The 24,352-nt window shown below is 41.7% G+C and overlaps 1 protein-coding gene across 8 annotated transcripts; it reads right to left on the minus strand.

Moving 5' to 3' along the window:
• Position 1: 1 nt before the first annotated feature.
• On the minus strand, positions 2-24,352 carry ago2 (argonaute RISC catalytic component 2). 8 transcript variants are annotated; one of them, XM_090209166.1, is made up of 20 exons: positions 23,801-24,352; positions 22,487-22,534; positions 21,308-21,494; positions 21,064-21,184; positions 19,323-19,504; positions 18,809-18,945; positions 18,337-18,471; positions 18,002-18,089; positions 17,607-17,754; positions 16,815-16,934; positions 16,025-16,147; positions 15,084-15,220; positions 14,673-14,857; positions 13,442-13,601; positions 12,670-12,760; positions 12,049-12,243; positions 11,536-11,670; positions 11,327-11,428; positions 9,870-10,069; positions 2-9,679 (listed from the first exon to the last, which is right to left on the minus strand). In XM_090209166.1, exons 1-20 carry the CDS (start codon positions 23,823-23,825, stop codon positions 9,571-9,573), a joined length of 2,628 nt encoding a protein of 875 aa, XP_090065292.1. In that variant the 5' UTR covers positions 23,826-24,352; the 3' UTR covers positions 2-9,570. The 8 variants fall into 8 exon arrangements, with proteins under 8 accessions (XP_090065292.1, XP_090065293.1, XP_090065291.1 ...); XM_090209167.1 differs by having other exon boundaries at positions 7,931-9,679; positions 15,084-15,217; positions 23,801-24,326; XM_090209165.1 differs by having other exon boundaries at positions 7,931-9,679; positions 12,037-12,243; positions 15,084-15,217; positions 23,801-24,326.

The raw sequence follows: 24,352 nt of genomic DNA on the forward strand, positions 1-24,352 counted from the left end.
ATCTCACACAACCATTTATTTTGGCTTCAGGTTCAGAAAATAACATTTAAATGTTTGACAGTGAACTGGTTTTGCATGGCATATGCACAGCCTTGTGACAATCAAACCTCCCAAAGGGGAAATGTACATTTTATTGGACAATATGAAGACAAAATAAAAAATGAGAAAAGTCAATGCAGCATTTGTCAGGCTTATGAGGTACTTTGTGAATATATATAGATATATCTTTACCTTTTTAGAAAAGCTCTTCAGTCATATTATTCATGTTGATAGCATAAAATACCTTGTTTTATACATTTTTCTGTCTGCCCAGCCTTAAGCGGGCATTTTTTTAAACTGCTGTGAAAGTGCAAAACACAAATACTGATCACTATGCAGCGTCTTCACTCAAGGTTGCATGATAATGTGGAAATTATTTTGTGGTGCTGTAATTCAAATATGGGTGAGCAACTCAAATAGGATTGGTGGAAAATACATCTCTAAAAAGGCACACCATAAAAACATGTGATTTTTCAGATCAGATGACAATGACACGAGAATTGGAATTTAATTTCCATACCTTTGTTGTACCTTTCCATTGGGCTATCAGATTATCTTAAGTGACTGAAATATGCCAGTAGGCAACATCTGTATGTCAATGTACAAAACATTGAGGAAAGTGTAGTTCAAATGTATTCACTTCGTAGAATGTAGCATGCACAAATACATATTAGCCTTATCTAAAACATTACAAATGTGGATAATTAATAGTTTGATAGTTATTTTCCTTTTTCTGGGTGTAAGAACAGAATAAAACTGGTAAAGGGCAACAACAAAATGAAATAAGCCTTGGCGGTTTTATTGCGGTACTGGATAAAATCACTTAAAGATACAGATTGTGTCAGACCCTTAGTAAGCTTTAACTGTGGACCATTTGTTTTCTAAGCTACAAGTACATTCCATTTATCAGACATCCATCTCTTAAAGGCTGAATGAAAGACGCCACCGAGTCTGAGGCCTGCTGTAGTTGACTCTAGATCACAAGGCAGGGTTCATGTAGCTCACTAGGTGAGACTTGCATTACACCTAGTCAAGCAAATCACAACCGTAGCTTGGACTTCAGTAGTTATTGCTCTGCATACATCATCCCATTGACAAGCCTCCATCTGCAGCCCATTATTTAGATGTAATACTACCAAAAACTTATAGCAGGAATAGTAAGTGATTAGATGGACGAATAAATAGCCATTCGATTGGCACGTCAATAATCATCCAGTCATGACTACAGCTTATTGCTACGCGAACTCCTCCCAACTCAGTTTCTGCTAGCTAAGCGTTCATTGGTTATTTTTGTTATCACTACAGTTGTAAAAAAAAATAAAGAGGACTCGCATGCATATATAATAACATTGAGACTTGAACTGCAATTACAAAATTTGGTCCTTTGAACTTTGTTTTTGTATGTAAAGTTAATCTGTAATACATTTTTGGGATGTAAAATAATGTCTATCTAATACACAGTATTGGCTTATGTTGTTTGGTCACTACAATTGATTTTTGTCTTCGTCATAAATTAGGGATAAACACTAGCACCCGAGACCGTTTTGAGGTAGTTTACTAAGTTGGTATATAAAAAGCCAAGTCATTCTGAAGCCCTCAATTCTTTCAGAAGGATATAACACGTCCATGTCAGTCCTGCATGTTAAATGCACATATATGGCATTAGTTTGGTGAAGCGCTATGAAGGCTCTGTTCTATTTTTAAATAGGATCATAGGGGGTCAAGCTTGGCATAACGACAATCCTGGCCTAGTGCTTGTAATCAGCTCAACCGAAGAACACTAGAAAACAATCGTGCCGTTTACTCAAGGGGGAGAGAAGACTGAGATATGGGACGCTCATCACAGCAGGACATGCTGAAGCCATGGCACTGAGACAGCATCACATCATGTTAGAGATCATAAGCATCTTAAAAACTTGGACATTTACAGACATTCCAAGGTGTCAACACAAAATTAAAATGTTGGATTAGTTGCCTGAGACAGCATTAGTCATTTTCCATAAAACTCTCTAGTGTGTACTGTAGTGGAATATCAGAACCAAGACGAGCATAAGCCAAAAATCACACACACACACACACAGGAAAAAGATTAAACGGACCGATCTTTGCACCAGTGTGACACTATGTAGCAAAACTGTTTTATTTTATAGAAGTCTAAATGTTCCCGTGATAGCTTTCAAATGTAACTCAGAAATCAACTTTTAAATGATAACATTTAGCTTTCTGATGAACAAGATGTATGAGACTATAATCAGTTTCTTACTCATGTCTATTCAATGTGACGACAGAAGGGGAATTCATTATTTGACAATATGTGATGTTAGCCTATGCTAAGGTACTTAGGAAAACAAAGACTGAAGTTGGACTTTATCCCACTTTCAGGAGCCAATCAGTTTAAGGTTTGTGGACTGAAGCTAATGAGCATGCATAAAAAAAAGTTATGATACAAGCATAAATTACAGGTGGATACAACTTAATATTACAAATACACTGGCCATAAGTACATTCATTGTTACATTTGAGTTAAGAAAATAAGTTACTCTACTAAACAGGGATGTTATTTTAAATGTAGACCTTCAAGGGAAGATGGGTAAAGGAGAGCGGCCTTTCTGTACACACATCTGATTTTATATATTTTTTGTTTGCCCACAGTATAAAATAGTTTGAACACAGATAGCACCCGTTTTGTAATTTACGTTGTTTACTACGTTGTTTATTACACTTTCCTCTGTAATACAGGAGCCATTACCTTAGCTGGATAGGATAGAAAAGCCAGCCTATACTACTACTACTCAGCCCATCTAGACAATGTTTTGCCCAAATCAAAGCTATACAAGTGAAAACTACTACAGGGTAAAGCTAAGCAATGGAGAAGCTAAACCATCTCAAATACCTTTGAAAATGTCACGCAAACACACTCCAACGACTCAAATAAGCATGATAAAGATAAATATTGGATCTATTGTCATTTTATGTATAAGACAGACTATTATTATTATTCATAACCTTTAGTTATCGATATTTGTTCTCCACAAATACTCAGACCGACAGTACAAAATCAGGTGGCAAATGCTCAACATCGATTTAATCATAAATATTGATAATACAAAAGACCTTCTGATAGGACTTGGAGTCTCAGCCTTATATGAAGAGCACCTTTTCCTGCAAGGGCTTGGGACTAGAATGTAAAGCTACTGTTCAGTTCCAATGATCTATTAACATGATATGCCTTCTAATACAAGAAAACACCCCCATCAACATAGGTGTTATTCACGGCCCACGATGCATATGCATGTCTTGATTTCATGCACTAATTACTAACTTGAGATAGTCTGTGCATGATTTTAATGTTATTTTGTACAAGACCAAATACACATTCCATCTACGGATGACTTCCCTATGGCAACTGTATCTCACCTGCGTACATTCCTGATTTGACTGACAGACTAAATCGTTTAAAGCTGGGTGGTTCCAGCCCTGAATGCTGATTGGCTGAAAGCCACAGTATATCAGACCGTATACCATGGGTGTGCCAACAATTTATTTTTACTGCTCTAATTATGTTGGTTTTAAATGTAACCTGTAACTAGGCAAGTCAGTTAATGTCAAATTCTTATTAACAATGACGGCCTACCAGGGAACAGTGGGTTAACTGCCTTGTCCAAGGGCAGACAACAGATTTTTACCTTGTCAGCTCGGGGATTCGATCCAGCAACCTTTCGGGTTACTGGCCCAACGCTCTAACCACCTGCCGCCCCTTGGTAACCAGTAGCAATAAGGCACCTCGGGGTTTGTGGTATATGGCCAATATACCTTGGCTAAGAGCTGTGTCCAGGCACTCCGCAATGCATTGCGCCTAAGAACAGCCCTTAGCTGTGGTTTATTGGCCGTATACCACAAACCCCCAAGGTGCCTTTATGCTTAAATATAGCAAGGTGTTCTCCGATCAAAAAAGGTGTGCAGTCAACTCCTACATACGGATATGCTACTAATTCTGCCACATTCTTTGATGCCTCTGACTTCTCTAATTCTGGCGACCACAACAACGCAGGTAATACACATTTAACCAACAACTTGCTGGACCCTTTTTCCACACACACACTACTTTGGCATCAGACTATAGCTACACATTTACACAACCAATAAGATATACAATCAGAACGTTCCAACTACCAGACGTCTACCCATCATCCTAATACATGGTAAGATAAATGTCAGTTGACTATTGTTTTGCATATGGTTTTCCCCTCACAACCTTTTCATGGCCATAGAAATACAAAAGCTCAATAGAATAAATGATGAATAGCGCCCTCTTCTGGGAGGAGATTCAATGACAACCCAGTGGCAGTTATCTGACGATGACGTTAAAAAGGCATTATTTTCAGTGAATCCCCACCACATGCTGGCTGGGAGAAACCCTCTCGACAAACAGGCCTAGGTGTAAACATCTGAATGTCTGGCTTAGTGTGCCATCACTAGCACAGAGGCTTCTGCCTAAATACACAGACTTGAAATCACTGGCCACTTTATTAAAGTTTACATATATTGCATTACTCATCTCATTTGTGTATACTGTATCATAGTCTATGCCGCTGACATTGCTCGTCTGTATATGTATACATTCTTAACCCCGTTCCTTACTTAGATGTGTGTATTGGGTATACGTTGGGAAATGGTTAGATATTACTGCACTGTTGGAGCTAGAAACAAGCATTTCCTACAACATCAGCTAAACACGTGTATGTGACCAATACAATTTGATTGTGTGTAATCTGGGACCAGTTGTCAATGCAATGACTTGGTATGGTCTCAGACAAACTAGCCTGGTATTGAGACTCATGATGCATCATATCACCAGCTGATCTGGTCTCATTTTCTCTCAGACAATAAACTAGTGACTATACTACAGCTCCAAAAGGGGTTTTATTTTAGTGCAAAATAACATCAAATGTTTTGGATATTTTCAGGAAAAGCAAAGCTGTACAGGTCTGGTATAATCCAAGGTGCTGTGTATAAGTAACTTAAAACACAAATAAGCCGTAACAAGACCACATCTCCCAAGAAACAAGTTTAGGGTGAACAAAAAGGCGAGGCAGACTTCGGGGAGGGAAAACGGATGAAAAAAGGTAGTATGAAAAGTTGCGCTTTAGCCATTTTGAAAGGAGAATGTTCACAAGTCAATGGACAAGCAAACATGCTGTTTTGACCAGTGCACCCTACAACAAGTCATGCTTGATTAGTTAACACAGCAACAACAACTTATGTTATCAACCATGTCTACTTGAACTGTATTAACTAAAACCTGCCATCTGTTGGGTTGACTGTAGCAAATATGAATCAAATGTGAGACAACAATGAGGGGAGCTAAGACGACGCATTCCAAAAACAACATTTCATTCAATGAACCCAATTAAAGCAACATGGGAGATGCCTTTCTATGTACCCCATGTGTATCTATGGGAGCAGAGCAGTACATGTCTATGTACCCCATGTGTATCTATGGGAGCAGAGCAGTACATGTCTATGTACCCCATGTGTATCTATGGGAGCAGAGCAGTACATGTCTATGTACCCCATGTGTATCTATGGGAGCAGAGCAGTACATGTCTATGTACCCCATGTGTATCTATGGGAGCAGAGCAGTACATGTCTATGTACCCCATGTGTATCTATGGGAACAGTACATGTCTATGTACCCCATGTGTATCTATGGGAACAGTACATGTCTATGTACCCCATGTGTATCTATGGGAGCAGAGCAGTACATGTCTATGTACCCCATGTGTATCTATGGGAACAGTACATGTCTATGTACCCCATGTGTATCTATGGGAGCAGAGCAGTACATGTTTATGTACCCCATGTGTATCTATGGGAGCAGAGCAGTACATGTCTATGTACCCCATGTGTATCTATGGGAGCAGAGCAGTACATGTCTATGTACCCCATGTGTATCTATGGGAGCAGAGCAGTACATGTCTATGTACCCCATGTGTATCTATGGGAGCAGAGCAGTACATGTCTATGTACCCCATGTGTATCTATGGGAGCAGAGCAGTACATGTCTATGTACCCCATGTGTATCTATGGGAGCAGAGCAGTACATGTCTATGTACCCCATGTGTATCTATGGGAGCAGAGCAGTACATGTCTATGTACCCCATGTGTATCTATGGGAGCAGAGCAGTACATGTCTATGTACCCCATGTGTATCTATGGGAGCAGAGCAGTACATGTCTATGTACCCCATGTGTATCTATGGGAACAGAGCAGTACATGTCTATGTACCCCATGTGTATCTATGGGAGCAGAGCAGTACATGTCTATGTACCCCATGTGTATCTATGGGAACAGAGCAGTACATGTCTATGTACCCCATGTGTATCTATGGGAGCAGAGCAGTACATGTCTATGTACCCCATGTGTATCTATGGGAGCAGAGCAGTACATGTCTATGTACCCCATGTGTATCTATGGGAGCAGAGCAGTACATGTCTATGTACCCCATGTGTATCTATGGGAACAGAGCAGTACATGTCTATGTACCCCATGTGTATCTATGGGAACAGTACATGTCTATGTACCCCATGTGTATCTATGGGAACAGTACATGTCTATGTACCCCATGTGTATCTATGGGAACAGTACATGTCTATGTACCCCATGTGTATCTATGGGAACAGTACATGTTGCATATTCAAAAGTATTAAGCAAATAGCTAAAAAGAAAAATGTCAATGAACAATACTAATCATCAAATTGTGGGTGAGCAGCCAATTGTTAGCCTTGGCTTTACCAACATGTTTACAACGCAGTCTGTTAGGCAACTCCATCTATCTCCAAAGATATGCAATGAGGTGCTAAACATTAATGCATTGGCGCAGAAAACAATTAAAATAAAAAGCTTGTTACGATCAAATAATTTGCTCTCAAATCACTTTGTTTGTTTGTTTTGGAAACATCTTGAACAAGATTTAAGATCCCACACAAGAACTGTGAAACTATGACTACAGAACGCAGGTTCACTGACTGTCATACATGACAACCAGATATAATATCCTGTGTAATTATGAAGAAATGACCATCAGTGTGACGTTACCATAACACTTGAACAGGTAACAAGAGGTAGAACACACAGCCATTTCAACACAATTGCACATAATGTATGTCCGGGTCTCCTGCTTGGCTTGACCAATCAATGGAATCTGTTCACTACTATCAAAAATGCATTAAATTTACAAAATCACAAGACCAGCAAAGAAAAAGGAAAAAAACCAAGTAAATATCAAGTACTTGATTTCTAAGAATGCTCCACAAACAGTCAGTCGGACTTCGGATGACTTAAGGTAAATGAGAAATGTCATTAAGGTAGAGAGAGAAAAAAAAAGTATTCAAAACCACTTCAGCGTCTATTACCATACTTATGGCAAGTGAAGAGCATCTTGGACAAGTCCATTGAGATTTAAGGTGACATTAGTGAAAGAGAAAGTCGAGCACCTGGAATTAAAAATGGTCTCTTGTGCTTCAGTTTCTTTAGGACATGAATTTTGTATAAAATGTGTAATCTTGTTTGGCTAAGAAGAGTGATGTGTGTTCTACAAAGTATATACCGAATTTTTTGTGCTATCAAATATACAATACAACCCCCCATACCATTACAAAGGTCTAGGGAAGAAGCACTACAAATGCTATTAAAACACACCAAGCAACAAAAAACTACTACTCTACAAATGTCCTAAATTCATATTTGGGAAAGGTCACTGCTAAAATCTCTTGGTTAAAAACAATGCATAGTTAGAAAAGAGCGAGATAAAAGCCAGCCAATCTAAGCTATATGAAAAACCCCTGCTGAAATGTCATTACTAAGGAGAACAGAAAAAGGAAATAAAACATTTTGGAAGGCATTACCATTTCTTCATGCAAGCTCTGCATAAACTTTTTTTTACAAATATTTTTTTGTCGTTTTAATATTCTTTATAACTACATACCGGACAATCGTTTTTAAATTCCTTCTATCATTTTAGCATTCTCTTCTAAAAGCGTATTCAAAATATACCTTATATCCCATGAGGCTATGATACAAAGCCCACAATTAAACTACTTGCCTAAAAAAAAAAGAGAAAAAAAGTACAACTTTGCTCGACTAGTAGAATAGCATAATTGCTCCCTTTTTTTTAAAGAGGAATAACAAAGAGAAAATATCTAGCAGTCTCAGGAATCTTTTCTCCCCCAATAGAACCCCACCCCATCTTCAGTCCAGTACCTACACGTGTGACATTGACATCACAGGCTTCACTCTACTATACCGATTCATACATCAACTGTACTACAAGATGACAGCATTACAACTACACCCCCCCCCCCCCAGTCAGGAGAAAACCATTTCACTGCCATAAAACCATAAAGAAAACTAGATAGGGTTAACAATATCCAAATGCTTAAACGAACGTGTAAGTGATCTACGCACAAATTCGTAAAATAGATTGCATGAAAATAAGGGGGACACTAAAACGAGACAGATTTCATTTCAATAGACTTGACCCCCCCCCCCCCCCAATGTAGATGTCTTCACATGTAATGTGGCTCAGAGAACACAAAAGGTGTCTGTTGGGAACCAGTCCCATTCTATTAGTAAATCTATTCGCTGGCCACACTGGCCATAGATTGAAAAAACAACCCAGTCCAAGTAAAAGGCAAGACAGCAAAAATTGCTGTCGTTACAATTTCATATTATTAATTTGTATAAGTCTTGATAAAAAATAAGTGTTAACAGTTTCAAAGTCTAATGAAAATCTAATACAAAAATTACTTGCTTAACGGTCATCAGATGCAGCATAAAAACGTGTTGGTCACCAGTGTTGGAGGACAAATACTCTTGAGGCTGGTACTGTATCCAAGCCTGTTAAATTCATAGTACATACAAATGAAAAGATAAGATGTTAAGTACTTGTGTACTTAAGTCCTGGTCAGTGCACTTTGCTTTGATTGGCTGATAAATAAAGTTGTGAAGAGTAAGAATGATTATAAACCAATCGGACCGTTCTCGTCTTTGATATCCCCACCTCCTTTCAACCCTGGAGACCCCTTCAGAAAACTGTCTAGTGTCTAAACGCCACCAAAGTGTGATGATACCGCCCCTTAGTTTGATACAAGTATTTCCAACTGTCAGTGTAAAGAAAAGTAATACAAATCTCTCCCCCACATTTACAAATACAAACAAATGTACAACATGTAAAATAAAGGAGTCCACTCCACCACAACCCATTTCACATAGTACTCCTAATAACGACCAGGGTTAGGCCAGGAAGGGGGGAGAAAGAGGTTTTGTATGCATGTTTGAAAATAATTGTGGACATTTTGGAGAGAAAAAAACCTCCCTAATTTGTTTGGTATCATTCCCCCTTACTGGCAGGGAGAGACAAGACGACAAACCCACTTAACGCCCACACCTGATACAGTAAGGGGGTTAGGTGGGAGGAGAGAAGGCTTCTTCCCTGTTGGGTCTGTCTCACCAATGCCCGCCCCCGGTGCTTCAGGCGAAGTACATAGTGCGCAGTGTGTCCTGGTGGATCTGAACTGCCTTGGCCAAAGCCTGCTGGTCACGCCCATTGCTCTGTCCCGACGTGTGACTGCCCTCCGCACTAGAATGATTACAATGGGAAGAGTTTGAATTATTCAGTCCCAATTTTTTTATTTATTCTCCTTCATCACTTCCTGGTAATCACTAACCTGTCACAGTTTGAATGGTACAGCGATACGATGGGAATAAGGAGGTATTTTGAATAGGTTATCAGAACAGGGCCATGGTCAACATCAGACCTGGTCTCTTACCTGTCATGCTCCTTATCCACCAGGTGGTAACGGGCACGGAATGCCACCAGGTGGGCGTAGTAGGCTGGTGCTGGGATGGACACGGAGCGGGTGCAGCGCACATAGGTGTGGCACAGCTGGTAGGTTAGCACCTGCAGCTCGTCCGAGGTGAAATGGTTGTCGTCCCACAGCACGTGGTAATGGGACGGTCGGCTGGTCCCCTGGGGAAAGGTATTACCATTATTAAATCATGTTTAGTGGTAATGCATGTCATTTAGCTCTACTACAACCAAAGCATAACAGCCTATAAATGTTAAACATCCCAATTCTAAAAACATTTAGAGTAGTGAAACTACATCTAGGTCTCAGAAGCACATAAACTCAGCAAAAAAAGAAACGTCCTCATTGTCAACTGCGTTTATTTTCAGGAAACTTAATTAACACGTGTAGATATGTGTGAACATAAGATTCAACAACGGAGACAAACTGAACAAGTTCCACAGACATGTGACTAACAGAAATTAAATAGTTTGTCCCTGAAAAGGGGGGATGGAAAATCAACAAAAAAAATAACAGATAATGCAGCTGGAATGGCCCTAGCCCTCACCCTCCAATCCAACAGGTCCCAGACGTGCTTAATGGGATTGAGATCCGGGCTCTTTGCTGGCCAAGGCAGACCACTGAGGATGTCTTCCCTGTAATGCACAGCGTTGAGATTGCCTGCAAGGACAAGCTCAGTCCGATGATGCTGTGACACACCGTCCCAGACCATGACGGACCCTCCACCTTCAAATTAATCCTGCTCCAAAGTACAGGCCTCGGTGTAACGCCCATGCCTTCAACGATAAACACGAATCCAACCATCACCCCTGGTGAGACCAAATCGCAACTCATCAGTGAAGAGCACTTTTCGCCAGGCCTGTCTGGTCCAACGACGGTGGGTTTGTGCCCATAGGCGACGTTGTTGCTGGTGATGTCTGGTGAGGACCTGCCTTACAACAGGCCTACAAGCCCTCAGTCCAGCCCCTCTCTCTGGCCACATCTGCAGTCCTCATACCTCCTTGCAGCATGTCTAAGGCACATTCACGCAGATGAGCAGGGACCCTGGGCATATTTCTTTGTGTTTTTCCAGAGTCAGTAGAAAGGCCTTTTTAGTGTCCTAAGTTCTTAACTGTGACGTTAATTGCCTACCGTCTATAAGCTGTTAGTGTCTTAACGACCGTTCCACAGGTGCATGTTCATTAATTGTTTATGGTTCATTGAACAAGCATGTGAAGATCTGTGAAGTTAATTGGATTTTTACAAATTATCTTTGAAAGACAGGGTCCTGAAAAGGGATGTTTCTTTTTTTGCTGAGTTTAGTATTAGTAAAGCTGGAGGTAGGCTCTCTTCCAGAATAGTCCCTTCTCCACTTGCTAGCTCTACAGTGTCCTGGGTTGTGTCAGAAATTGTACCCTAGCCATTTGGCTGGTCCCTACCTGAATGCCAGCGTGGCTACACAGGTAGAAGTCAAACTCCGATGGGTGAGTGATTTTGGTGTCCACTGTGGTGCCTGCAGGGATGTTGCCACTCTTACCAACCTGAACAAAACACATTAGGAATCATATAATATCACAATGTAGGCATTTCATAGAAGTTTCTTTTACAGTAATAATAGTGGCCAGTATGAATTGGAGAGATGTCGAACCCTCTCGTTTCTGTCCATGCAGAACAGTCGAGTGTGGTGTCTCTTCTGCACCACCACGAAGGTGATACCGGGCTGGTAGTCCTTCTCCAGTTTGATGCAGGCCTCACGGATTGCCAGTAACTCATGTTGGAGCACCTGGATAAAACCCAAAACGACAGCTACAGTTTAAAAACAGTAACTCCCACACGTCACAATACAAATCAGGGGGGAAATGATAGAGAGGGCAATTCAGAATTGGAACGGTTACTAATAGAAACAGAACTGGGATAAAAAAAAGAAACCTTTTAACTTTCTTTTTGGTTAAAAAGTTTTAAAAATCTGAAATACCTGATATGATCTCAGTAAAACAAAGACTAGGCATTCAGAAGTAAATTGGAACAGTAACCAATAGAAACAGAGAGAGAAAAAAAAAAATAATAGCAGAAAATCCTTTACTCACAACCAGTACAGTACAATTACAGATCATGCAATTGAATTGAAATCCTATTTCCTCAAGTCTACCTCAAGTCTAACCTGGTTGAACTGGCCCTCAGATATGCCGTCGCGGTAGTAGATGATCCGGGTGGGCTTGAAGCGGGTGGACTTATAGAACTGGATGAGCAGCTCTCTGACCATTGTGGCCAGGTCCTGGATGATGTCCTGGCGATGCTGCTGCACCCGCACCGTGGCACAGTAGCGGCTGGGGTGGGCGTCCATGCTCCCCACCACCTAGAAAAGAGGAACAGGGATGTGATCAGGACAATATACAAACATACACATCAGGATTTTCACTAGAGGGATAGGTCAGATGGAGATGGATAGGTCAGATGGAGATGGATAGGTCAGATGGAGATGGATAGGTCAGATGGAGATGGATAGGTCAGATGGAGATGGATAGGTCAGATGGAGATGGATAGGTCAGATGGAGTCATGTAGGGATTCATCAGGAGGGAGCACAGAGCACATTTATTTTTTGGCTGCAGAGCACAGAGCACATTTATTTTTTGGCTGTTTTGAAAGTCATTTCAGATGTTGGACACCACGGTAGACTATTGCACCTGGTTCTGTGGGTAAAATAAACTACTGTAGTCTATTGAGACTACAGTCCCTGGTAGGTGACAAGGTCCTGTGGAGCGTCTGCGCTGTCTGACTTACTGCAGCGATGGAGGGTTTCTTCCCATCTCCAGCAGGAGGGTGAGTGACATCAGCACCCAGGAAGATGACTGGCTGCTGGAACACCAGGGGCCTGGGAAGAAAAGACACCCACAAGATTAACCAGAGCCATCATCACAGAGAAGACGTGTGAACAGAAGAACGGACATATACATGGATGGCTGGATGAGACCGACTTGACTTTTCACTTATAGCGTGTAGAATGAGTAGACAATCCAATTGTCAGTAGTTACTATCCGTCTCTAGTTACTATTTGTCTCATCACTACAACTCCCGTACGGGATCGGGAGAGACGAAGGTCGAAAGCCATGCGCCCTCCGAAACCCAACCAAGCCGCACTGCTTCTTAACACAGCGCGCATCCAACCCGGAAGCCAGCCGTACGTACCAATGTGTCGGAGGAAACACTGTGCACCTGGCGACCTGGTTAGCGTGCACTGCGCCCAGGAGTCGCTAGTGCGCGATGAGACATGGATATCCCTACCGGCCAAACCCTCCCTAACCCGGACGACGCTAGGCCAATTGTGCGTCGCCCCACGGACCTCCCGGTCGCGGCCAGCTGTGACAGAGCCTGGGCGCGAACCCAGATTCTCTGGTGGCACAGCTAGCACTGCGATGCAGTGCCCTAGACCACTACACCACCAGGGAGGCCCAGGTTTATACATTTTAACCGAATGCAGAGTACAATACTGTTAGACATTGACAGTAAACCAGCAAGTATTCATAGCGATGACAATGAGAGGTTCTGCACTGACCTGCCCTGTGGGAGGAGGATGTTGTTGACCCCACCCAGCTTGACGTTGATCTTCAGGCAGAGGTTAGAGAGGGTCTGGGGAGTGGTTTTCTGAACATTCTTGACCTGGACACACTGGGTGGCCATGCCCAGCACCGTGTCACCAACACGCTTCACCTCAGCTAGCCCACAGAGAAGCAGGGGAGGGAGGGAGAAAGGCTATGTCAGCACAACAGGAGAGATATACAGCTAGTTTGTGTTTTGCAATGAATTCTGAATTGGTTTATGAATGCATTAATTGAAGTCACTTTGGATAAGAGTGTCTGCTAAATGACTAAGATGTCAAAGTGTAAGGTAGAAAGATCATGTGAAATTTGCTTTCATACAGTTGAACATATAATCCACTAAATAATCCAGAACAGCATATAGAGCACAGCACTAACTGAACCAATAGGATTTAGAGGCAGAGTTATAAACAGGGACATTCATTAACTTAGGAATATACTGAACAAAAATATACAACACAACATGTGAAGTTTTGGCCCATGTCTCATGAGCTGAAATGATCCCAGAACAAAAAAGCTTGATCCCAGAATAAAAAGCTTATTTATCTCAAATTTTGGCCACAAATATTTTTACATCTCTGTTAATGATAATTTCTCCTTTGCCTAGATAATCCATCCACCTGACAGGTGTGGTATATCAATGTGATTAAACATGATCCTTACACAGGTGCAGCTTGTGCTGGGGACAATAGAATGCCATTAAAATGTGCAGTTGTGTCACGTAACAATGCCAGATGTCTCAAGTTGAGGGAGCATGCCATTGGCATGTAGACTGCAGGAATGTCCACCTGAGCTGTTGCCAGATAACTTCATGTTTATTTCTCTACCATAAGCCACCTCCGTTGTTTTTGAGAATTTGTCAGTACGTCCTCACAACCGCAGACCATGTGTGTGTGGGGGGGGACGACAACGAGCGTTTTGCTGATGTCAACATTGTGAACAAAGTGCCCCATGGTGGTAGTGGGGTTATGGTATGGGCAAGCATTAACTATAGACAATGAACACAATTGCATTTTAGAGATGCATTTTTTTTTAAGGTATCTGTGACCAACATGTGCAAATCTGTATTCCCAGTCATGTGAAATCCATAGATTAGGGCCTAATTCATTTCAATTGACTGATTTCCTCATATGAACTGTACCGTGAAAATTGTTGCGTTTATATTTTTGTACAGTATAGTTTCCTCACCATAGACGGGTGTCTTTCCAGGCAGGATGACCACCACCAGCTGCAGGCCCTGGTAGGTGTACTTCAGGTGTTTGAACATGGGCTCCACGCTGTCCGCCCCCTGAGCGTACTTACAGAAACAGGGTTGGCCCTGGATGGGCATCCCCGCGTCGCGAGAGATCTTACGCAGCTGGTCTGTGAACGCCCTGAGAGAGAAACAGGTTAGAAGGTACAAAAACACAAGTGTCCTCTAACTCTTTATTGGATTCCAAAAATATTGTGTAGATTGAAATCATAAGCAGGCTAACACAGAAGTTTCAGAAATTGAAAAATACTTTAACTTAAAAAAAACATCCCAATTATAAACACCCCCCCCCCCACACACACAATGGTTATTGGCTCCTAAGGGCTCCTGGCAGCAGCAGTTCTTACTTAAGCAGGAGTTCAGTACACTGTCTCTGTGGGGCGAAGCAGGCGATGGCCCACACCTTGATCTCTATGCCAGTGTGGAACTGCTTGTTCCTCATGTCCCACACTCCCTGGATGGGAGTTGCTATTGCTTTATTCTGCTTGAGTAAAAGGAAGAAGAGATAAGGGTCAGAGACAAATAGTTGTCTGAATGGGACAAATTAATCCGGGTGTACACTACATGAGTCAAAATCCAAACATCGCTGAGCCTTGCATTAAACAACTGGCATTCCTGTAGTTTTTGTTTGTGTTGCCAACATAGTGGTGCAATACTAAGCGATGTGGCACAGACTGAGGTCACCCTGCAAGACTTCACTTGGTCGGTGAGGATTTGATATCACGCCGTCTCGCCAAAACAATGTGATTAGATTAAACGTGCTGTGGCTCAAAGCAGCCTCAAACTTTTTGAGTCAGACATTCACACTTGCCATACAGAGTTGAAATGTCTCTAGTCATTATTTGAATTTAAATAACATTGCTTGTGCACTTCAGAGCTGTAACTGACACTTTGGCTAAAGGCAAGACTCATACTAGTGGTAGTCACATTAAATATGCGTTGGTGACACACCCTGAGTAGGCAAAGATATGGGGATGTTGTCGCTGGGGCAGCTAAAAATCAGGGCCAAAATTGGGTTGTGTACACCGGGCTTAAATGGGATGTTTCACATTAGAAGGCTGATTCAAAATACAAGTGACGTAACTTAGTTATTTGGAGTGATCTAAGTTTCCATAATATACGTAAAGAACTGTTGTTCATCAGTGCAGTTTTTATAATGCCAGGTTTTTGCCATAGCATACACACCTGATTAAAAGCTTGGTGATTAGTTGATCATTTGAATCAGTTGTGTTCTTGTTAGTACAAAGACCAGGATTAACCCAACCCATCTTAAATAAGAGAAACCTACCCGCCCTCCATAGAGTATGGATGGGGCCTGGAGGACTCTGCCGTTCACCTCGGTCATCTCATCCCTCACCATCACCCCAAACTCACGCACGTAAGGATCATTGTTAAAGTTGGCACTTCTCATCTGAAAAGAGAGAAAAAGGTTTAGTGGTAATAATTCAGTGTGTTTATATACAGTTGTGGAGAAAGTACTCAAATAGAAAATGACTCATGTAAAAGTCATCCAGTAAAATACTACTTGAGTAAAAGCCTAAAAGTATTTGGTTTTAAATATACCTAAGTATCAAAAGTAAATGGAATTGCTAAAATCCACAATTTATTTTTTTTTACATTTATTGGCGGATAGCTAGGGGCACACCAACACTCAGACATAATTTACAATTGAAGCACGTGTTTAATGAGTCCTCCAGTTCAGAGGCAGTAGATGACAAAGGATCTTCTCTTGATAAGTGTGTGTGAATTGGACCATTTTCCTGTCAAAGTGTGAGTACTTTTGGGTGTCAGGGAAAATGGATGGAGTATTTTCTTTAGGAATGTAGTGAAGTAAAAGTCTGCAAAAATATAATAAATAATGAAGTGCTTTTACATCACTGTTTATATATACACACACACTAGGACTTTGGAAAGACAGCCCAAATGAAAACATTCACATATGGTCAGGCCATCAATAGTTAAATCACAGCCGTTCAGAGTCAATGTACATCCTAATAGATCATTTCAAGTTCATAAAAGTAGCTTTCAAGACACACTGTGCTTGAGTTCTCTCTCCCAAGTCAGTTAAGTCTCTTTACCAGTTTGCTGATCTCTTCCTGACGGTCAGGTGCCGATCGGGCTGTGGCACGGATCATAGTGGATGTTTGATTGTCGGTCAGCTTCTTGATGCACCGCTGGCCAGCCACTATGTTACAGACCTAGACACATACATTACAACACAACTTTATTACTAACCCCAGGGACACATCACGAAGGCTTCAGCCGGAGAATAGTCTTGCATATGGAGATTGTCAATTGGTTAAGCTAAATCCTCAGTTCTCTCCTTGCCTCCTTTTGAAAAGGGCCAAAGATAATAAAGGAGAGGAAACACATGCACTTGTATGAAATGAGACTCCTCCACTCACGCGTCAGGCAAATTACATTTATAAATGTGTAAAGTGGTTGAAAATGCATTGAACAAATAGGTTTTCTAGATAAAAGGATGAGAAGCATATAATGTTTAAATGTGTGCATGTCTTTTCTCCTAGGAAAAAACTGCTGATTCAAAGGAAGTGTGGCAGGTTTTAAAACACTTGAGCTACCTGACACGATGTCCCGTGTGGCTCAGTTGGTAGAGCATGGCGCTTGCAACGCCAGGGTCGTGGGTTCGATTCTCACGGGGGACCAATACGAAAACATACACACTCACTACTGTAAGTCGCTCTGGATAAGAGGGTTTGCTAAATTACTAAAGCATACTCTTGTGCATCGTCTGTCGAAGTAATGGTAAAACAGGGATTCTGTAATACCGCCCGGATCCTCATTCTTTGTAACAACTTAAACCCAGCAGTAAACCATCAACAAGTTGTAAGGGGAGACTGCCGACTGACCTCGAGGGGGAGGTAGGTGTGTTTCTGCTCCTGTCCGACCTGTAGACAGGGGAGGTGGGGGTAGCGCAGTATGAGTTTGTACTTGTCTTTGAAGTACTGCGCTACTGTGCATTCTATGGTCTGGCCATTCTCCTGCTGCAGTGGAAACCTGAGGTCAAACAGATGAGCGAACCAAAAATAAATAAAGTTGTACATGGATTTTCAAAGAAATCCAAGACCAAGTGGGGATTTCTGTTTGATTGGGATCTGCTCCTAACCTGCACATTAATGATGTGTAAAACATGTTCATATTAGGTTTGTTTCTATCACATCCCTAAACAAACCAGTCATGTTTACATCACAGGAAACTAAAGGAATTGAGGCTGTTGTGAATATTTTAGGGTGTTCTTTCTTACGTCTGGTGGCTGGCCGGTCTTCTGGTAACATTACATACTCTGTACTTCCGTTTCATCTGACCACAGTGAGTGATCTCAACCTTCAGACCTGAGAATCACAACAAGACAATAGTCAGATTCACATATTCTGTGGACAACAACAGTTTCCTATTTTATCACATTCTACTCTGATTTCAAGTCAGATTAAGATTTTAAGTCAATACACAAAGATACATGCATCATTTATATGTTATAGTACAGAATTTTGGGATATAAGTATTTTCAAATATTTCCACTCAGACAGACAAAACAACCAACCCAACGCAACTATTGATTACCTGGTAATGAATGATTACCTTTGATTTCCTTGGTAAACTTTACTCTCTGGGAGTCGGTTAAGGGTTTCTGTTGTTCTTCGATACTTTTGAAATCCAAAACCTCACACATGAACTCAATCACAGGCTGGGCCTTGTAGAAGGCGGTGGCTGACACTGCAAAAACAAAACACCAAGCACAGCACAGATTCAGGCCTATCCTCCTTCCAGATACATACTGTAACTTGCCATTATGGTAGGTTGCACTCATTTTAGCAGTGGGTTTACACTTTTAGGACCAATGGCATCACCACAAAAGTACAAGCTCCACCCAAATCAGCACTTTAGGGAGAGCTTAATCAACGCCACTTATTTACTGACTGAAACCTACCATGGAATGAGATTCCCAGTACTATCCTCTTTCCAGTCACACACAGAGACATACTCTAGTCTGACACTTTGGCTGTGTTCCAAATGGTACATTCCTTACAGCCATTTGCAGAGTGAAACCTACCGTCAATGTTTAGCATCATCTTCCACAGGGAAGGCCTAACCGATTGGTGGAACCCAAACCAGACCTCCCTGCCCCCGCCCAGGGGGTTGGAGCATCCCTCTGAAGGGGTGAAGAAAGAACGTCCGACGGGGGTGTACCTGTTGGATGAGGGTGGGAGGAAAATGTGATTAATATCTCAACTGAAATTGGCTTTACAAATAGATAAGGAGAGAGGAATTTGCATAACCCACAGGGAGAAATATACTAGAAGTGAATGGGGATTGTAAGGCTTTGGTGGGTACAAAGAAAACTGTGATTTGTGAATTTGTGACCATGTTTGAAGGAAAGATAGAAGAAACGTCTTGGGATAGAGGGACATATTAGGTGTGTGGACCCATTTACTGGTTTGATCAAGTCCATTTGCACGAGAACATTTGTTTGATAACTATGTATGTGCTGTAACTAAATACCACCATTAAATACCAATATTACATAGCAAAAATATACTGATTGTTCTAAAGGGGAAAACACTGACCTCATAGAGGGCAAATGTCTCATGACCACGTCCAGGGCCTGGATGGTCTCAAAGGGGATGTTTGGCAGTCGTCCCGACAGGGCTTCTTGAAGAGCTTGCAGACTGACGCAGGACACCCACTTTATGGCCACTTTGAAGTTCCGGTCTTTCCCCTCGCCTGGGATGGTCACCTCCAGCTCCACCTGTTTGGGGACACAGGTGTTTTGGTGCGTTTAAAATAGGCTGCATCCGAAAACTCTACAGGAGAAAGTTAGGCCGTCCATCTGTGAGCTGAAGTGCAGCTGGGTTATGCAGCAATACAAATCATCCAACACACAATCATCTCAATATGAAAATGATTCAAAAGCAACAAATTTGAAATGTTGAAATGTTATAGTCAAAGTCCAGACGTAATCCCAATTGAGATGTGGCATAACTTGAAACAAGCATTTCATGCTTGAAAACCCACGAAGGTTGTGGAGTTAAAGCAGTTCTGCATACAAGACTGGGCCAAAATTCCTCCAGTGATGTGAGAGACTGATTAACAACTACAGGAAGCATTTGGTTGGAGTCATTGCAACTAAAGGTGGCACAACCAGTTATTGAGTGTAAGGGGGCCATTCGTTTTTTTTTTACACCGGGGCATTGCGTGTTGCATTACTTTATTTATGAAATAAACATGTAATTGTGTTATTTGTTCACTCAGATTCCCTTTATCTGATATTTAGGTTTCAGTTGAAGATCTGATAACATTCAGTATCAAAAATAGAGAACATCAGGAAGGGGGCAAATACTTTGACGTTACTGTATACCCCAAGACGTGTGAAAAGTAGTCTATACACAAGATAGAAACCAATATTATGGATGTAATTTACACTCAGAGGCCTGTTTATTTAGGTACACCACCAAGTTCACGAAAACGGTTCGCTTCTACAGACAAGTCACGTGGCCGTGGCTTGCTATATAAAGCCAGCAAACAGGCATCCTTTTACTGTACGATTAAATGTTAGAATGGGCAAATCGAGTGACCTAAGCGACTGAGCGTGGTATGATCATTGGTACCAGGTACGCCAGTTCGGGTCGCAGAAGCTGGCCGGGCCCCTTTTTGCGCACTATAGTGTCTGGAGTTTAAAGATGGTGCGACAAACAAAAAAACATCCAGTCAGCAGCAGTCCAGCGGGCGCAAACAGCTAACTGATGAGAGGTTGAAGAATGGCAAGAATCATACAGGCGGGCCACAAACAGACAAATAACAGCACCGTACAACAGTGGAGTGCAGAGCAGCATCTCAAAGCACACAACTCGTCGGTCCTTGTCATGGATGGGCTATTGCAGCAGACAACCACACCGGGTTCTACTCCTATCAGTTAAAAACAAGGAGAAGTGGCTCCAGTTGGCACGCGATAGCCAACACTGGACAATTGAGTGAATAAACATTGCCTGATCCGATGAATCCCGATTCCTGTTACGTTATGCTGATGGCAGAGTCAGGATTTGGCATAAGCAGCATGAATCCATGGCCCCATCCTGCCTGGTGTCAATGGTACAGGCTGGTGGTGTAATGTGTGGGGAATGGTTTCCATGCCCCGAAGAATTTGTACTGTTCTGGAGGCAAAAAGGGGTTCTGGCACAGTACTAGATAGGTTTGCCTAATAATCTGGCCACTGAGTGTACATAATATCACATTGCGTGTAATCACGGCTGTCCCAAAACATAGGGGCCTTCACATAACAGACACCTCTGGTCAGACGGGGAGACGTACTTTTTCCCTGCCTATAGGTAAGGGCATGGCTGTGTAGAGATTCTTCCTCCCGTCATACACTGGCTTTCGATCCCCAAAGATCTGCGTTTTAAAGTGCTGTACCATGTGCTCCACAATTTCCCTGAGAACACAAATGGGGCGTTAGACTTTATCAATACAGTACAAAACGTCATTAACTAGACAATAGCCTACTAGTTATTTTGCTCAGGTGAAAGCCTGTAAACCAATTAAAACGGCTCCATACCGGTTGACCCTTCTGGGGCATTTCTCTGGCTTGATGTCAATGTCGTAGTGGTAGACCTCCAGTTTGGGGATCTCCATCTCAAAGAAGTTGGCCTGCAGTTTGATTGTCCTGCCCATGGTGCCAAAGTCTGGCCGCGAGGGGGGTTTGAACACATACTCTGGCACTGGGGGAGACGGGGGATCTGGATCTGAGGGGTCAGGGGTAGGAAGCAAACAAAGAAACAAGTTAATAACTGCACATACAAAACAGGTTGTTTAGCCTGGTCCCAGAACTTTGAGAAGTTTTACCAACTCCTATGATCATGGTCATGGGTTGGAAAGACAACAAACAGACCTGGGACCAGGCTATATTAGGGTAACTCACAAGATTGTTCTTTCACACTTGAAAGTGAAATATTATTTTCTAGAATGTGAATAGATGCTCAATACATTTTGCTGCCATGCTTGAACTATTTGGTTGGTGAGCCCTGGCCGAGTTTGACTGTTCGTTCGGTCTGGGGCCTTGAGGTCATGGAGGAACATGTTTGAACATACTCCCTTTAGACATCTTATCTCTGTTCTCCAGCTCTTTGAATCCCCATAACTCCCTTTTGACTTTAACAATGCACACTAGCTAGCTATACAGTACAAACTGTCATGTCCAATAAGTCACTGAAGAGAACAAGTGGAATGTCCTTGTGAGTCTTAACGCATGATTAAGACATTGTTAATGTGGCAGGAAAAAATACCAGGAAAGTTTATCAGAAAAATGCAGTCTTTCCTTGAGCTGACTTTTCCCGGTGGATATTTGTTCTCTCAGCTAGTTAAGCCTCTATGAAGAGTGAACTATTATAGGATTTCTCTCCATTTCAAATCAGAATGTCTGAATATCTGCTGTAATATTTAGTAGAAGAGGGGATTTCAGGGGTCTGATATTCAGGACATATTGTAAGATGCAAATCTGTTCATTGGAAAATATATGCCTAGTGCTTCAGTGCAGTCTACTGTTCTTTCTTGCTGGTAAACACTTTTCATCCAATTGATTCCTACAATTATACTTGCCGTATTTGAATGGCAGAATCAAGACATTTAAATTACAGCAGTCCGAGGGACAGAAGAAAACAAAATGTATACTGTGGGGTATAGTAGGCTGGCAGTACAAATATAGTGCTAGACTTATACTGGTGTGAAAGAAGCTTACCAGAGCCAATTGACCCCGAGGAGTGAGGTGGTTCAAGCATCTCAGCAGCTAGAGAAGAAGAAAAGGCTGGTCAATTGGCATGTCTCACAATGAGTCAAATGAAGGCTGAATGGATCAAAATGTTGTGTAATATTCTTAGATATTTCTCCTTTTGAAAATGCCCAAAGGAAACCATGTTACGTCATTCTTCATGTACATTTTTATTCCCTATACTTTATTCCTGCATAGTTAGCTAACTATTTCTAAATGCCTTGCTCTCTTATCAGCCTTAGAACAGGGTCATGTACAACTGCTGGGCGATTTTTCTGCTCCCTTATCAACAAGCACACACAAGCAATCTGGAAGTCTGACCACTCCTAAACCACTCATCTTCTTGAAACTTGTCACTATCATTCTCAATAAGTGGAGGGTAGGACATAATCAACCAAAAAATAGTCAGTCAACAGGCATATCAGTGGTGCAATTTTATTTTCTAGCAAATTTTAAATTCACCCAAACTTGCTCCACTTTGAAAAACCTAGGAGGAATGAACAATTATATGCTACTACTAGGATAATCTATTAGCAACTCACTAATAGCTAGTTTCAACTAATTTGCAATTTCAACTCACTAACAATAACTTAGCAAAGGATGCATAACTAAATGATCGATGTTTGCTCAATTCATAGCAAGTTGACTGGTCCCCATAATAGTAACGTTAACTAGTTAAACAAGAGGGTAGAGAATAACTTTTTATCAAACAGCCTCGAAAAGATAACTAGTCACAACAAGCAATGGCTAAAAAGTAGCTAAATAGCGTTAGCTGGTCAGCATGCAAACCAGCTAGCTAACATTTGAAAAGGCTAACAAGCCGCGGTTGGCTAAGGGAAGATGACTAACCTAGCTAGCTAGCAAACAATGTGTCCATCTGAGCTAGCTAACGTTAGCTAGCAAGATGGCTACTTAAGACCAACTACTTGATGGTCGAATTCTTTCTAGAACTAGTTTAAAGTAATTGTTCGCTAATTTGCCCAAATGAATCTTACTTTAGGATTGGACTTGAACAACAAGTTAATCGACTTCCAGCTATCATTAGCCAGGTCAACGTGCATAAGCTAAAAGCTACAGTAACAACAGGCCGGGAAAACCGTGGCAATGATTGCTAACAAGATCTAGCTAACTAGGACGAAATGTTATTCTGAAATTGTATTGAGGTTGGCGAACAATGTTACAAAATGAAAACAAACCATCATGCAAATAATTGAAGAGACCAACGACATACAAATCAGCACCCTTATAGTTAGCCGTTTTGCTAACTAGCAATGCACAATGTACCTCCAGCAGCTCCACTGGAATACATTTTGTAGTTTTTCAGCGTGCACCGTGGTCGTACGGATACTCCACTTTTCTCCGGTCAAACGTCGCCAAAATACATACGTGAATGGGTACTATATATAAAACAATGTGGGTGGCTCGGTTAGGAAGTGGAAGGATTTAGCCAAAAAGTAAAGAACAACACCATGAGAGCTCTATCATCCTCTGCACGGCCCCATCCCCCTAAATACAAACCCGAGCAATGCCGAGAAGAGCTAGTAATGGATATGTGTGATGTCACACGCACAGCCCGCAATTATCCGCGCGCGCTCTTTCCAAGGCCGTCTTTATTTTACAACTTGTCGAAATCCAGGGGAAGATGGATCAACCAAAATGCATTAAATGTATTTAATTCAAGCCATGTTAACACCGTGCGACAACAAATGAGTTGTAACGTTACCAACCAAATGTACATTTCTGTTTACTCAATTTGACCACTGACGAATGCAATTCACAGGAAGAAGAAACAGCTGTCATTTCCGGGTATGTTGTATTTGGAAAAAAAATATCACT

This window comes from Oncorhynchus mykiss, chromosome 18, assembly GCF_057628025.1.
Source record: "Oncorhynchus mykiss isolate SJ-2025 chromosome 18, ASM5762802v1, whole genome shotgun sequence".
Lineage (NCBI taxonomy): Eukaryota > Metazoa > Chordata > Actinopteri > Salmoniformes > Salmonidae > Oncorhynchus > Oncorhynchus mykiss.

Bases quoted from the DNA above. Each gene is read 5' to 3' on its own strand.
- ago2 (XM_021572624.3), bottom strand. From the start codon at position 23,825: ATGTATTCCAGTGGAGCTGCTGGAG. The intron at 18,946-19,322 runs GTCAGTGTTTTC...CTCATCCAACAG, and splicing joins AGACATTTGCCCTCTATGAG to GTACACCCCCGTCGGACGTT. The intron at 11,429-11,535 runs GTTCGACATCTC...TGTTTTGTTCAG, and splicing joins GCATGGACAGAAACGAGAGG to GTTGGTAAGAGTGGCAACAT.